Raw genomic sequence first — 16095 nt, forward strand, 5'->3', positions numbered from 1 at the left:
ATTTTTAAAAGTATTAATTTTCAATGTATTCCGCAGCATAAGGCACACCGTCAATGAATGCTCTGTTTTTGGTTTTACGACAAAGATAAGTTGCACTGTCGGTAGACTGTAGTAACTGTGTTACAGTAACTCACCACACGTTAGCGGCGTTAAAAAACAGACAGACATTTTGATAGAGCACCATTTAAATCTCAAAATCGCCTCGACATCAGTAAACACAACCAGAATTAATCCTTACATAAGCCATCAAAACTATCAATGCTTTAAAGAGCGCCTTATAGTGCGGAAAATGCGGTATTTACCTTTTATCTCATGACGAATCATTCAAAGACAATGCATTTTGGTGTTCAAAGTCCCCAACCACTCACTACTCAGGGGACTATATTAAGCATTTACCATTTTGTCGGGGTGTCAGAATCTACAATTCCTGGAAATTTCCCAGAAGCTTCTGCAAAAAACTAGTGTGCATCGATGTACTAGCTTGGCAAATATAGACTACAATGCACTGCATTTGAACAATTTTGTATTTGAAAAAAAATTATTTAAATTCATTTTTTATAAATCCTTTAAGTTTTCATCATCAGAACTCAGTGGATTCATAAATAATCTTCGTAAAATGTTCATCTTTATTAGGTTTTTACTTCAGCAAATTGGTAATGTCATGTTTGATGTTTAAAAAAAAACACCAAACATGGATAAAGCTAGTTAGCATCTGTTTGGCAGACTTCTGGTCATTTTGAGGGCACTGGATTTAGGAATTGTAGATTCAAATGCACTATATAGTGAGGGAATTCAGACACGACCTCAAGTGCGAAATATGACAAAATAATTTTACTAAAGCTTGATAAGGCAAAATGATTCTGGCAGCAATTCTGCCATATATTTATAATGGAAAGAATTCAGAATGACATATTTTAGGACCAAAAAGCTTGAAAATAACTAATCAATCTAGAATGTTCCACCTGGCATGTTGTGGATGCTTGTTACTGATTTGTTTTTTTGCTTCTCATTCCTGAAAACTTCATGGCCTTGTAAAAAAAACAACGTTTTATTTTAAATTGTATACACTTTATACACTCCTGTTTTCAGTTAAGAGGCCTGTATGGATTCTAACATTTTTGCTAACGTAGCACTTCCTGCTCCCAAGCTTGGCTGGCTCTTTGTTCTTTCTTGCATTGTTTGCTGTGAGTCTGATTTCAAGTTTAGAGGTTTACGACATCAAAAGTACATCACACCTGCAGTGTTGCTGCAGGCAACTGTGGCTGCGGATGGTAACACACTCAGATGTAATGCAAATGGCGGACAGCTTCAACCCAACATATAAACTGGAAGGTCACTCCTCATCAGTGGAAGAAAGAAATCCAGAAATGTCATAGCTTCTTCTCATGTGGCATGCACCTTGGTTTTTCTGGGGAGTTTTCTAATAAGGTTTGTTGTGTCGACTATTAAGGCTCATGAGAGAAAGATGTTAACATACACAACTAAGGGATAAACCAACACACTGCTGCTAGCGTGTTTGATTTAACTGTATGCATGCATCCCACTGTGTGGTCATGTGCATGTAAGAGTGTACCAGCAGTTGAGTGCATGCCTGACACTATGACTATATCTGGCCATGCATCTTGTAAATGCATTTAGTGCTCATTATGCCAGAGATACCCAGTGGAAAAGTAACAGCTCCTCACTTTTTTTGCTTCTTTCAGGGGGAACCTGGATTCCTCGGCCCCCAAGGAGAGCCAGGGCTTCCAGGACTCCCAGGAACTAAAGTGAGTTCTTTAGCCTCTCTTTACAGGGCCTATGTCGTGCTTTTCTTAAATATTTGAGAGTATTTCAGAGTAATCTATATCCATACATATGATAATACCTTTGGCACACCAAGGAACGATTGTTTTAATGAAGTAGTAGTTCATTTAACAACAGTTTTTTCTACCCGGAAGTAAGACGGCTCGATCTCTGAGGCACTGGTTTTTGCTTCTTGCTTCATGACGTCAATCTTGAGTCGGCCTCTGCATTGTGTCTGCGTTTCAACCACAAAAACTGACAACACCTGAAATTCGGAACATCCCAACAAAAAGGGATGTGCATATGAAGGAAAATGTTTAGCCAATCACCGCTAGCTCCATGGAGAAAGTTTGTGTTTATGTTAGTCTGGGGGCGGAGCTGGAAGCACAGACTATTCCTGGAAGCGGCTGTTCCTCACTTTGTGATGTCACAATGTGAGAACCTGCTTGTTTTTGTCGGTTCGGAGGGGCTGGTGGTCAGAGAGCAGGTTTTTAGAGGAATATTGAGTAATGCTGAATGGATCAAAAATACCGCTTTGGGGTTTTTGTGAAGAATCAATATTATCGTACGCTTAAAAGCTCAAAAAGTTGATTTGATTTTTTGATTTTTGATTTTATAGACCCTTAAAGGTAAAAGGTAAAGGTAAAGGTAAACTTTATTGTCTTCAAAGAGGAAATTTTTTCTGGGCCACAGAGCTGCAAACTGTTACCACATACTTCAACATTCACACATCACATACATGATGAAAGAGCATGAAGCGATTACATAGAAAATAGATAAAAACAGATTATACAGATTTACGACCCAGGCCCGACCCACACAGTCGAGAACATGACTAGAAAAAAGTAAAAAATTTGTAAAATGTTTAATACAATCCCTTAAAACCACATTGGTAAAAGCTGTTTTTTGTAAAATCCAGTAACTACTCTCAACACAAAAACAGAATTCTAACACATTTCTGACCTTGAGTAATTTTTTGTTGACAAAAAAAATGAAGCAAAAGGTTTTGTATGAAATATTCCTAAACTTTCCTAAAGGACCCATCAAAGCAAGGACACGCTGTGCAGATTCTTTATGAATACCTACAGTCCACCACGTAAATCTGCTGAGTCAGCACACTTCCTACTCCTCTGTCATGTACATATCACAGATCCTTGAAAGAACTGAAGGCTCTGCCTGATGTTTTGAAGATGGACTCCAACTTTTATGCTGACGGAAAAGCGAAAAACAAGCCTTGATCAGCAGTTTTCTGCAGGCTGCATGACAGCAGCGCTAAGTCATCTGTGTTATGGAACTGCTTTTTGTTTTTCCTTCTGTCTGCGCAGGGTGAGAGAGGTGACCATGGACCTCCAGGAAAGGGTGAACGAGGAGAACTGGGACCTGTTGGACCAAAGGTCAGTGAATTTGAAACCTGGCCAAGCTTTACAATAAGAACCTGAGTTAAATTTGTCTTAAAGCTTCCTCCACATTGTTTTGCTGCCATCTAGAGCTTATTAGCCTAAAATACACACAGTGGAATCATGGATTTGAGAAAGAAAAATGCATTCCTTGATAAATGAATCACATTACATGTTGACCATAGAAACTTGGATAAATCATTAAAGTCAGGAATGAGGTCCAGGTTTTCTCCAGAGTCAGGGTAAAGTAAACCAAATAAAAATAAATTGCCTGTGTTTATGTCTGCTGCTGATCCTGCAGGTAGCTTAAGCTCCAGTCTAAACTTGGAGAGCTGGTTCACATCCTATTAGAGGCTCCACAAGGGAAACCCTGCCTTTGTTGGAGACATAATTCAAATAAACACTTTCTCCAGTGCCTGGCAGCTCTACGTCACGTGTTTTGATCCCGTTGGAGCATCAACACATGTGGGAGGTCGATGTTTTTACGCTGCATTGGAAATGTGCTGAAGTTAAATGATGAAATTGGATTAAACGCAGGCTATGAGTTATTTTTTAAATTTCTTTCATGCCATGCTCACTCATGTACTGTAGACAAGCTTTTTTATAGTTTTTCTGTTTTGTTTTTTTGTTTTGTTTTTTGCTGATTCATGCAGGGTTCCCAGGGAGAGCCGGGTACACCTGGCTTGAAAGGGTCAAAGGTGAGCATACTTCTCATATTGCCTTATTTAAGCAAATACTGACGAAATGAGCTCAAGTCTGGTTATACCGACCAAATAGATGTTTGCAATGAACCTGGATTACCACTACACATTTTGTAGTTACTGAAAGACCCCTTCCAATCATCTTTTGATCCGGTTTAAAAGCATTTCCAGTAGTCTTTTAATTATGATTATGCAATTTTTCTGCCCAAATCCCAAAAACGTGTCATTTTCTAGGACATAGTTTATGGAAAGCGGCAGCGAGTTCATTAGAAATTCACCTCTGAGTCGTGGGCGGGACTATTGGCGCTGAACAACCTCACCCCCTTCCCCTTGTTGCTGTGTGGCATTTTAGTCTTATAGTCTTGTCAAATAGTGTGTTGTTGTTGTTTTTTTCTCCTCCTGATTAAACAGTTTGAATAAAGAAATACTCAGAAAAAACATTTTAAACTTACTTTTCCTAATGTCTTCTATCATGAGAAAAGTGCTTAACACACCATAAACAGATTTTTTTAATGGGTCTTTAGTTGTTTTCCATTAAAAAGCACTTTGCTGTATTCTCTAAGCCAAAATTTAACAACACCTGTAAAAAGTACAAGTACATATAAATATATTTTATCCCCTCTTTGTCAAATGTTTTTACCCAAATTTTCTTGAAAAATTGGTCGTATGCTATTCTGACCAACTTACCTTCCAACTGGTCTCAGGATGTTAATAAAAGTTTTGTTTGCTTTGTCTTTAGGGAGAAACTGGAGATAAAGGAGAGCTGGGGTCAGCTGGCCCAAAGGTACGCGACTGAAAGACATTTTCACGACTTTACAAGCATTTTAGTTAATATTTTTAAGATATTTCATTTGGGTTGGACTCAGTTGGACTCATTGATTTGATTTATTTATTTGATTTTATTTATTGATTTATTTCAAGCATTGTAGTCAAAGCAATAAAGAATTTACACATATTTATCAAACTCATTACAGAAATGATGAAATGCATAGATTAAAAAGACAGAATATAAAACAAAACAAAAACGTCACTTACATCACATTTGCTTAATTAAATACAGTGATCATTAACTAAAGTATAAGTAGAGCTTGATTTATTGCTTGAAAAGGAGTGGGAAGAAGCAAGTTTATATAATCCCACCCCTGCTGAGTTCATTCATTTGATAGTTTTACAGTGTTTTGAATCCGGTTCTGATCAGATAAGATTATCTACAAGTAACAAAATTCAGTGCCTAGTAATGATTGATGATCTTCAGAAAACATTCATTCATGATTTCAGTAAACAGTAACGGTACCGATATGTAATTATAATTATCATTAGAACACATGATCACATTAAAGCAGTAATTATTGCTACACATTGCAGATCAAGTAAACAAAATCAAAGCTTATTGGTTGTAATTCAAACCTTTCAGTAATCATTAATGCACATTACGATTAAATACTCATTAGTTGTAATTAAAAGAGCTTTGATTATTTCACCACAATCAAGTTCACACATGTATTTGGAATTATTCAAACACCTGTTGATCCTTAAACCCTCTTTTCTTCATATCCTAAGATATGCGTTTCTTTATACCTTTTCTTGAATATTTGAACATTTTTTGAGCACATCACTTAAACCGGTCCAAAGTTTAGAGCCACACACCGACACACAGAAACTTTTCTTTGTGGTTCTTATCAGTTTGATCTTAAATTTTCTACATCCCCTCAGTTTGTAGCCTCCTTTATTTTCTAAGAACTGTGATATCCGGCTTTATGTACAATTCTGACGTCTCGTTTTTTAAGTAAAAAGAGAGGATGTAGTGAGCTCTTACAATTATTCCCCCAAATGTCTATATAGTAGATGAAATATGGTAGTATTAAGGAGCAGTACATTAAATATCTACTGTTGTATCCTAATATATGTTTAGATTTATTTACGATTGAAATACTTTTTGAGACTTTAGTTTGTATGTGTCTGATGTGTGGCTTCCAACTTAGTTTGTCATCGATGAAAACCCCTAAGAATTTGATTTCTGTAACACTTTCGATTAAGACATTATTTATTTCAATTGAGAGCTCATTATTTGCGTTGTAGTTTCCAAAAGACATCACTTTGGTTTTATCTAGGTTCAAAGATAATTTGTTGTAATCCATCCATAATTTTATTTTGTTTAACTCTGTGTTTACCACATTGATAAGTTCCCTATGATTGTCTGTAGAATAGAATATATTTGTGTCATCAGCAAATAATATGGGTTTCATATTCACTCATTGACTGTGTTTGGCTAAATCCTAATTGCTTCCCTACCCCTATGGCTTCGCCATACCCCTACATTTACCCCCCTAAACGGAGAGATATGGAAAAAATAGTCTTCAAATTCAGACGTTACTACCTCTTGATGACATCATCAACAGCTGCCAGTCATCTACGTTAGCGTGTGGCTGCCAGCGCTCTGAAAACACATAACACAAAACACATAACGCTACAGCTCCTCATAAAAAAAAAACATCACAACAGCTTCAAATGCCCCTTCAACTGGAGCAATAGGGAGGAGCCAGAGGAGTAGGGAAGCAATTCAGATTCGGCCTTTGAGAATTAAACCTGGTGTGTGTCGTCCACCGTAGAAAATGGCCTGCTATGAAATGAAGTCAGTTCAGCTGCCGTTTTTCGCCGTGTTGGAACTACAAATTATCAGTAAGCAGTGATTAGTCCAAATCGGTGTGAGTCACTATTTTTATAGCAACCACTCTCGCCAATCAGGAGTATTCTTGATGGAAGTTCACACCCCTACCACTTGAAAGTGGGCTCAGGACAATCTGTCAATCCAACATTTTGAAAGTTTGACGTGAGACCACCTACTTCTATTGAGGCATTTGACTGGCCAGTTTATAACTTAATAATAATAATAATAATAATGGATTGGATTTATCTGCGCTTTTCAAGACACTCAAAGCGCTTACATTGTGTCCATTATTCATTCACTCCTCTCTCATACTTGGTGATGGTAAGCTACTGATGTAGCCACAGCTGCCCTGGGGCAGACTGACAGAGGTGTGGCTGCCAGTTCGCGCCTACGGCCCCTCTGACCGCCACCGGGATCATTCATGCACATTCACACACCAGTGGAGCCACACTGGAGGCAAGTTGAATGACTTGTACAGATGAAAATAACACAAAATAAGATTTAGCAACAACGTGTTAAAGAGGGGTATCAGAAAAGAATGGTTATTCTGACAAATAGTTGTTTATCACTCAATAGCAGTCTTTGGGATTTTGGCTTCTTGGACCCAGCAGATACTTCCTTCTCACACACAGTCAATGTTTGAACCTCAACACACCTTTTTATGGGGATGATGCTTTTTGTATAATAAATAAAAGCCTTTTTCTGTGTGTTTCTTGTGTTATTTAGGGACCTCCTGGACAGAAAGGTGACCAGGGAACGACTGAAATCATCGACTACAATGGAAACATTCAAGAGGCTTTACAGGTTGGACGATCTCTTTTCTCACTCAGCACATTTCCTTACAGTTTTACTGCTTTCATATCTGTCAGAGAATCGCAGCATCGGTTCTGTTTGATGTAGCCGCTGTTCGTTAAGACTAATAAAGATTTTCATCCATATCTTGATAAAAGAGGAATTGATGTCATAGTAAAGAATAAAAAATCTTTTAGGTAATGGATTAATGACAAATGTTCTTTTTAATAAAACAAATGCTCAGAATACGATTTATTTAGTTTAACCTCATCATCAGAGAATCTGTGTTTAAACTGTCAAAGATTATCTGATGTTCTATAGTATGAGGCCTTTTTGTCCTGATAAAGGCATGCCTTATGTAACTGCAGAAACTGCACACACAAAGGTTTCTCCTATCTGACCTCTGCAATCTTATTCCTTATTTCCTCTCCTTTGGCCTTCTGCAGAAGATTACCACTATTACAGTCACGGTAAATTGGTTTTGTGTGTTCTTCTGTGTTTCATCTTCTGAGGTGGCAGCATGAGCTAAACCCGACGCCCAAACTGGTGTCCACCTGCATTTTGTTTGCGTTTTGCTGTGTTTATTGTGTTTTTTGGTGTTTTAACGTGCTCTTTTTCTGATGATGGAGGACATATATTAAAAATAATTAAGATCAAAATTGCATTGTTTCGTTATTCAAATTGTTGTGAATCAAGAACAGTCACATAAAAATGCAGTTCGAAAAAGAGCATATTTGTGACATAGAAGCCACAAGCTCCCTGCTTTTAATAAATCTGTGTACGTCTTCGTTTTCCTGGTCTGAGCTGGCATTTGGCTCAAATCTGTACAGCTGGATAGCACTGATATTTCTGGCCATTTTTGTTGTACAGATAATCTTAGGTTCCGGTTGTGAGAGGGTGTTAGCTAGTGAGAGTGCCTGTAAACAGAGAGCTCTCAGCAGTGGAAGGGGGAAAGGGGGTGAGTTGCTCTGTACAAATTTTGCAGGAACTTCCCTGCAGAAACTATGTCCTAGAAAACACTTTTTTTCCCTTTATGACTAGTTATTCAAGTTATAAACTCACCAATTGGATGCCTCAATAAAAGTATGTGGTCTTATGCTAAAAGTTTGAATCTTTTGATTGACGGGTTCTCCCAAGCCCACTTTCAAGTGAAGGGGTGTGGCCTTCCAACAAGCTCACTCCTGACTGGTGACAGTAGTTGCCATAGAAATAATGACTGACTGATTTGGACCAATCGCTGCTCACTGATGACTTCTGGCTCCAACATTGCCGGCATCTCCGTTGCAAAAAAATGGCAACTGAATTTACTTAATATGGTTTTCCAGGAATGAAGTCACTCAGTCCAGTTCTCATGTACAGTCAATTGTAGTATTTGAGGTTTTTGGTGTGAACTGAACACTGAAGATGTTTCGTTTGTGATAAATTCAGTTGGTAAAATATATATACGTGTGTCCATAAGATTGTGTCTTTTAGTTGAGCATCTTGTTCTCATAAAGTGATTGTTTGCTATTCATTTCATTGCCATAATCCATAAATCAATTTAGGAAGAAATGTGCATTCTAAATTGATTTGAATTATGATTGAAATCTATCATCACTGTCTTTGTTCAGGGTCCTCCTGGCCCAGCTGGACCAATTGGACCACCGGGCATGAAGGTAAAATAATTTATTTTTCACAAACCCTGTTAAAATTTAAACAGAATGTTCATGTTTGGGGGAATTTCCCTTCATTTGATTAATATATTAATGACGATCACCATCCTTTTAAAAACACATTTTCTTTACATTTGTAATTATGTGATCTTAGGGGGATCGTGGTATGCCTGGTCTCCCTGGACTTGATGGAGAAAGAGTGAGTTCAGCAATGGCTTTTCAAAAAGCGACTTATATCACTTGATGACTCCAAGTCTCTGGATGCTGTGGGAGTATCTTGGCTAACACGTCTCTGCAGCATCACGTGGCAGTCGGACACTGTACCACTGGAGTGGCAGACAGGGGTGATGGTTCCACTTTTTAAGAAGGTGGACCAGAGAATGTTTTTCTAACTACCGGGGAATCACACTCTTCAGCCTCCCTGGAAAAGTCTTTGCCAAGGTACTGGAGAGGAGAGTTAAATCTCAGATCCAGGAACAATGATGTGGTTTCCGTCCTGGTCATGGAACAGCAGACGAGCTCTCTCTCTGTGGAGGGTGCTCTGGGAGTGTGGGGTCGGGAAGCCTTACTGAGGGCTGTCCGGTGTTTGTATAACCGGCGCAGAAGCTTGGTTTCTAGGCACAACCAGGGGCCATTGCAGGTCTAGTTTGGGGAACACAGGATTTCTTTTCTGCTCTTTGCAGATGATGTTGTCCTGTTGGCTTCATCGGGCCAAGACCTCCAGTGTGCATTGGGGCGGTTTGCGGCAGAGTGTTAAAATATCTTGAGTTCTTGTTCACGAGTGAGCGAAGATTGGAGTGTAAGATTGACAGGCGGATCGGAGCAGCATCCTCTGTTATGCGGTTTGTTCTACCGGTCCATGGTGGTGAAGAGAGAGCTGAGTCAGAAAGCAAAGCTCTCAATTTACCTGTCGATCTTCATTCCAATACTCGCCTATTGTCATGAGGTCTGGGTGATAACCGAAAGAATGAGTTCCTGGCTACAAGCAGCTGTAATGAGCTCCTCCGTAGGGTGGCTGGGAGCTCCCATAGAGATAGGGTGTGAAGCTCGGTCACCCGAAGACAGCTCAGAGTAGAGCCACTGCTTTTCCACATCGGGAGGAGCCAGTTGAGGTGATTCAGGCATTTGGTCCTGATGCCTCCTGGATACCTTTTTGGTGAGGTGCTTCGGGCATGTCCTACTAAAAGGAAGACTAAGGACACGCTGGAGAGACTATGTCTCTCGACTAGGCTGGGAATGTCTCGGCAGTCCCCCCAGAGGAGCTGGAGGAAGTGGCTGGGGAGAGGGAAGTCTGGGCATCTTTGCTTAAAATGCTGCCCCTGTAACCCAGTCCCAGATGAGCGGAAGAGGATGGATGGATGGATGGATGGATGGATGGATGGATGGATGGATGGATGGATGGATGGATGGATGGATGGATGGATGGATATTGGATGGATGGATGGATGGATGGATGGATGGATGGATATTGGATGGATGGATGGATGGATGGATGGATGGATGGATGGATGGATGGATGGATGGATGGATGGATGGATGGATGGATGGACTTATATAACTTATTTTCCATTTTTAATTTTTATATCCAACTCATTTAGGGCTATAAAGGTTCCAAAGGAGACATGGGAATGCCAGGAGCCTCCGGGGAAAAAGGAGCAACTGGTTTGCCAGGCTTACCTGTAAGAATTGAGGTCCAACCGAGGAGTTCATCTGACCTTAAATGAAATTACATTCATAAAGATTTTCATCAACAGGGTGTCAATGGGGCAAAAGGAGACAAAGGAGACTCAGGACTTCCTGGTTCTCAGGGTCCATCTGTAAGGAAAAGCAATTTGAACATGCTGTAAAAAACAAGATATACAACAAAGGAGTTTTAATGCAGTCACAAAACAATGCTTGTTAATTTTATGATGTACTTTTGTGTTTTAGATCAGTGGCCCTCCAGGGCCACCAGGACCCCACGGGCCCCCGGGACCTATGGTAAGTGTTTAGTGAAAATAATTTCAAAATCTGTCTCTAAACGTGAAAGGAGCCATAAATTCTGCCATGTTAGACAGGTAGTTTCAGTAATTACTTGTCAGATAGACCAGTGTTTTTCAACCAGTGTGCTAGTGTGCCGCGGCACACTAGTGTGCCTTGGGAGATGGTCAAGTGTGCCGTAGGAAATTACCCTCATTAACTGATCTAAAAACATTTTCCATCTCCAGGAAATCAGCTCTTTGTTCATCCAAACAGGCCCTGATAAAACACTGAGTAGTTAGGAATATAAAAGATCATAAAATTATTTTTTCTTTGTGTTTATTTGATTCTATTAAAGACATTTTGATAAGAATGATGGTACCGCGATTTAGCTGCAAAGAAAGCAGTTTGCGGAAAAGTCCCGCCCCTTTAACTGTCTCCGCCAATCATTCTTGAAGGCTTAATCACATGTCAGCAGTCTGACCAATCAGAAGTGGTTAAAGTCTTAACTTTCTTGTTCCAATTTAGCTCCAAAAGTCACTCAGTTCTAACAAAAATACCAGCTAAAGCTCGTCTTTGGCGGTGTAGCTTTCCACAGAATCCGGTATCAATTCGTGGAAAAAGTGAACAAAACAATGAAGCTCAGAGACGCTAATCTTTCTGCCCTTTCGCGGCAGTTTTGACACATCTCCCATAATGCAATGAGTTAAAGGGACCGCTTAAACGTCTTGAAACCACAACGAACACACATCAAACAGTTTTTAAATTTTTTAACTTAACTTTTATTACATCTTTTAGAAATAAACAGCTGCAGCTTCCTGCTTTTTCTGCCACAATTATCACAAAAATGCATGTGAGATTGCGGGGGGGGGGGGGGGGGGGGGGGGGGATTGCAGATCAATACAGACTATGAGTTTCTGCTTTTTTTTTTTTTTGGATGCTGGTGTGCCGCAGGATTTTTGTCAAGGTTAAAGTGTGCCGTGGCACAGCATACCTTGCAGGAGTACATACCTGCTTTATTATGCCGCCAGAGCATTGTGACACAGTAACACAATGCAACAACATTTGCTCAGTTAAGAGTTTTGAGTCATGTTTCAACAAGTTTGAAGTGCTAATCACTTAATCACTACATATGTAGCACAAACAGTTGCAGTTTCATTATTACACATGATATGAATTCACTCGTTTAAGGTCACGCCGAGAACACATATGTAAGGAAAATGCAGCCTGGAACAGTTGGAAAACCCTTTCACCTCTTCTTTTCATTTTCATAGAGTAGTTTTGTTTGTTTAAAGAAAATCCCTTTTTTTTAAAAAAAAGAAAGAAAAAAAACCCAGATGTAAACCTGAACTATACTAATCTACTCATCCTTCTTGTTTTACATTTTAGGGACCCCATGGCTTCCCTGGACCAAAGGTAAATGTCACCATGAAAGTAAACTATAATTTATGTTCAAAGACCCACTCCAATATCAACATGTTTTTAACGTGTTCTTGTGGCATTTTTCTGATGATGGAGGACATATATACAAAAAGAAAAAGAGTTTTCATCTCTGAGAATTGCTGTATTGAAATTGAATCAGAAGCAGCCAAAAAATGCAGTTGGCAAAAGCTTGTAGCAGTGACATAGAAGCTACAGTCGGCGAGCCACAAGCTCCCTGCTCTGCTCCATTCTGGTGCTTCCACCTGTTGACGACTAGATCCATATTGGAGTTGTAAGGGGCTGTAAGCTAATTGGGGAGCATGTAAATGGATGGATGATGGGAATTAGGGGCGGCCTTACTCCACTTCAACAGTTCTGCCCACAACTCAGAGGGGAATTTCCTGCCACTCTGCAGAAATAATGTCCTAGAAAACTACACTCTGTTTTTGTTTTGTCTGAAAATGGCATATTCATAATTAAAAGACCACCAGGAATGCTTTTAGAATAGATCAACAGACTTTTGGAGAGGGTCTTTAAAGTATAAAAAGGGCATTTAAATAACATAATTACATTTTTATATATATTGCAATTAGTTCTGATTCTAACTGTGAACACATTATACGCATTTATTTAACACAGTCCCGTACCTGCCGAAATGTATTATATAAAAAGTTACCCATTTTAATGTGAGAAATTTTACATATTTTAAATTAATTTATAAAAAAGGTTAATAAGTCACAAGAAATGTGTTTTATAGCTGTTTTTAGAGATGAATGATAAACTGTGAATGTAGCATTCGTTTATTTATTTCAGAACATTACTTAAGTTGTGTTACTTTTTAAGGTTTTGATAATCTTTTTATCAACTTTTAACGTGTTCAGTTGGAGCCCAGAAATGGTCGTGGAAACTTGTGTAGCGACGTGTAAACGCAAGAGTTGAAAGCCCAAAACGCGCATTTACGCACATGGGCTTCTCATTAAAGTGGTCGCTTGAACATGCGCTGCCGAAGGTGGTGTAAAAGTAACTTAAAAGAAAGTTTTACACCTTTGCCTGTATCGTTTTAGGGGGATCCTGGTTTGCACGGTTTGAAGGGCATGAGAGGAGAACCGGGACACAAAGGGGACCGTGGACCTCTGGGTCTCCCTGTAAGTTGCCCAACAAACCATAATCATTCATAGAAACCCCTGCCATCCAGCTGCTGCCAGACTCCTTGTCCTGCATAAGTGTGCATAAAGAGTGTGTGTATGTTTATGTGTGTGTGCGTGTGTCTACAGTACCTGCTGCACCTCCTGTCTTCATTTTCATTTGCCCGTTTGGACTGCTTTGCCAGGCTCTCCTTGTAACACACATGGTGTAATTAAGTTGACGTTGCTGCCATCAAGCTGTCCTAATAACAGTGTTCATCTGGTACTAATCCCGCCTTGTTCATGTCACTCATACCTCCATAACCGCACAGGGAGCCTCCGGCTTGGACGGCAAGCCTGGAATTAGGGTGAGTGTCATGTGACCAAGAGGCTTCACCACTCCAACTGGTGTCTTCTTCTCCCTGTTAGCTCAGTTTTTCTTTATTCCATGTCACCTCATCCTTTATTGATGCTCAAAGAGGAAGCACTCATTTTGTTTACATCGCATGGCTGCCCAACTTTGGTCCTCAGGATCCCACAACCCTGTTTGTTTTCAGGTATTCTGGTCTCCCAGGGTGATCAGGTGATTCCAAGTCACGATTTACCTTATCAGGTTAAAGTCCCACTCCGATCATCTTTTGATCTATTGTAAAAGTGTTTCCAGTTGTCTTTTGGCTATGATTATTTTAATTTTAGCCAAAATAGAAAAACTTGCCATTTTCTAGGACATAGTTTCTGCAGAGCAGCAGTAGTACATTTGAAATTGGTGCAGAATAACCCCGCCCCCTCTTCTCCTCCTCGTTGCTGAGAGCCCTCTGTTTACAGGCTCTTGTGCTACCGCACAGCCCCTCCCCCTCTCTAACCTAACATTCCCAATGCAACAAAAATCCAGCCGTACAGTTTTGAGCCGGATGTTAGCTCAGACGTGGAAAACAAAGACGTTCATGGATCTAATCGTCTACAAGTTGATACATCAGAATTGGATGGAGCAGAGAGCTTGTGGCTTACCCATATTATATTGTACATCAAAAATTGCAGCATTTTTTTGTCTGCTAATGATTCACAATGATTTGAATAAAGAAATACTCAATAATCCAATTTAGAGCTTAATGATTGTAATGTATGTCCTCAGTCATGCATCAAAAACAGGAGTGGGTCTTTATCCAGGATAACTGAAAAGCAAGTAGAGTGGGAGATTTCGAGGAGCCCGTTTTACATCCTTGTACATTTTTTGAGCCACTCAGAGTTCAATGACCGTGCAGAAGTTGTTTTACGGCTCGTGTTCCGTCCTGTGTTGCATTAACTCAGCATTAACACGCACGCATACATTAACTGTGTCAGCAGTGCTGTGTAGATGTCCTTTGTGGCCAGTGTACGTCTACTACTCTGTGTGCCGGGTGCAGTTCAGGCCAGATTCTGTGCATTAGGAGGGAAACTTTACTTGATGAGGTGTGTGGAAAATGGAAAATGGAAATTCATGGTGGATGCAATTTTTTTTGCAGGGCACGGACGGGCCTCCGGGTCCTGCTGGTCCAGCCGGACCAAAGGGGGACATGGTAGGACAGATGTTTTGGTAGTTTCTTAAATCCAACAAAGTTGTTACCTTTGTTCTATTTTTTTTGTTCTGCTTCAAAGATAAAACTCATGTTAATGAGGTTTGTTGATGTTCATTAGGGTGAAAAAGGATCTCCAGGTGAGCCAGGACCTCGAGGACCCTACGGTCTACCAGTAAGTCTTAGTATTTGCAGCTTTCTCTCGTTTATTGTGGAAGTTATGTTCTAAAAATAACCTGCAACAGATAAACTCAGTGAAGAAGGATTACGGATGTTTATATACTTTTTTCAGACAGACATGAACTTTTTCACACTTTTCTCTTGTTTGTTAAAACCTTAAAGTTCAGACCGTCGTAGGAAAAAAGGGTCCAGTATTGTAGAATGAAAACTGAGGCTATACGTTCACAATCCAGGCTGAAATTACCCAATTCCGATTTTTTTGCCCCTATGCGACCTGTATCTGATCTTTTCATGACAGTCTGAACGACACAGATCCTATCTTTTCAAATGCGACCCAGGCCACTTGGGTATGTGGTCATGAATCCGATACGTATCCGATCTTTTCAAATGTGACCTCTGTCTGAACGGCCAGGCCACATGTATCCACCCGTACGACATTGAGACGCCACAAACCTCATAATTCTGCGTTGAAGTAGGCGGGAACTAAAACATAAACACCAACCATGGCGGGCAATGCTGCTGAGACCAGTCAGTGGAAGAGAAGCAAGGTCCCCGATTGGATTCATATTTGAGGTGACAGCTCTATTCAGGCTAAACTCAAGGGCTCTTATCGCAACCGGGCGGTTTTTCAATAAAATTCCAGCGAAATGGCCGAACGTGGGGTTGAACATTTCCCGCAATTACTTTTTTTTTCTCTCCCTTTCCGACCGTGGTCAGAAGCGCGGGGGACTGAAGGTGGATCCTCCTTCGGTGTTCACTTCCCCGTTCAAACCCTCAGATTCTCCAGAACGGGTTAATAAAGAGTCCATAGCATTTATTCTGGGGGAAGCCTTCTTTTTTTATCGTTCTCCTTCTTCCTTAACAC

General features: G+C 40.0%; 1 protein-coding gene across 1 annotated transcript in view; it reads left to right on the plus strand.

The window, feature by feature from the left end:
• Window positions 1-16095, plus strand: part of col25a1 (collagen type XXV alpha 1 chain) — a 201305-nt gene that overhangs the window by 173180 nt on the left and 12030 nt on the right. Inside the window, exons 18-33 of the mRNA XM_020711604.3 lie at window positions 1704-1766; window positions 3108-3176; window positions 3833-3877; window positions 4620-4664; window positions 7275-7352; window positions 7787-7810; window positions 8951-8995; window positions 9147-9191; window positions 10591-10671; window positions 10747-10809; window positions 10922-10972; window positions 12341-12367; window positions 13438-13518; window positions 13830-13865; window positions 15000-15053; window positions 15172-15225. Of these exons, the coding sequence (XP_020567263.1) occupies window positions 1704-1766; window positions 3108-3176; window positions 3833-3877; window positions 4620-4664; window positions 7275-7352; window positions 7787-7810; window positions 8951-8995; window positions 9147-9191; window positions 10591-10671; window positions 10747-10809; window positions 10922-10972; window positions 12341-12367; window positions 13438-13518; window positions 13830-13865; window positions 15000-15053; window positions 15172-15225 (861 nt within the window). The remainder of the gene's footprint in view (window positions 1-1703; window positions 1767-3107; window positions 3177-3832; window positions 3878-4619; window positions 4665-7274; window positions 7353-7786; window positions 7811-8950; window positions 8996-9146; window positions 9192-10590; window positions 10672-10746; window positions 10810-10921; window positions 10973-12340; window positions 12368-13437; window positions 13519-13829; window positions 13866-14999; window positions 15054-15171; window positions 15226-16095) is intronic.

This window comes from Oryzias latipes, chromosome 18 (genome assembly GCF_053564925.1).
Source record: "Oryzias latipes strain Hd-rR chromosome 18, Olatipes_Hd-rR_3.1".
NCBI classification, from domain to species: domain Eukaryota; kingdom Metazoa; phylum Chordata; class Actinopteri; order Beloniformes; family Adrianichthyidae; genus Oryzias; species Oryzias latipes.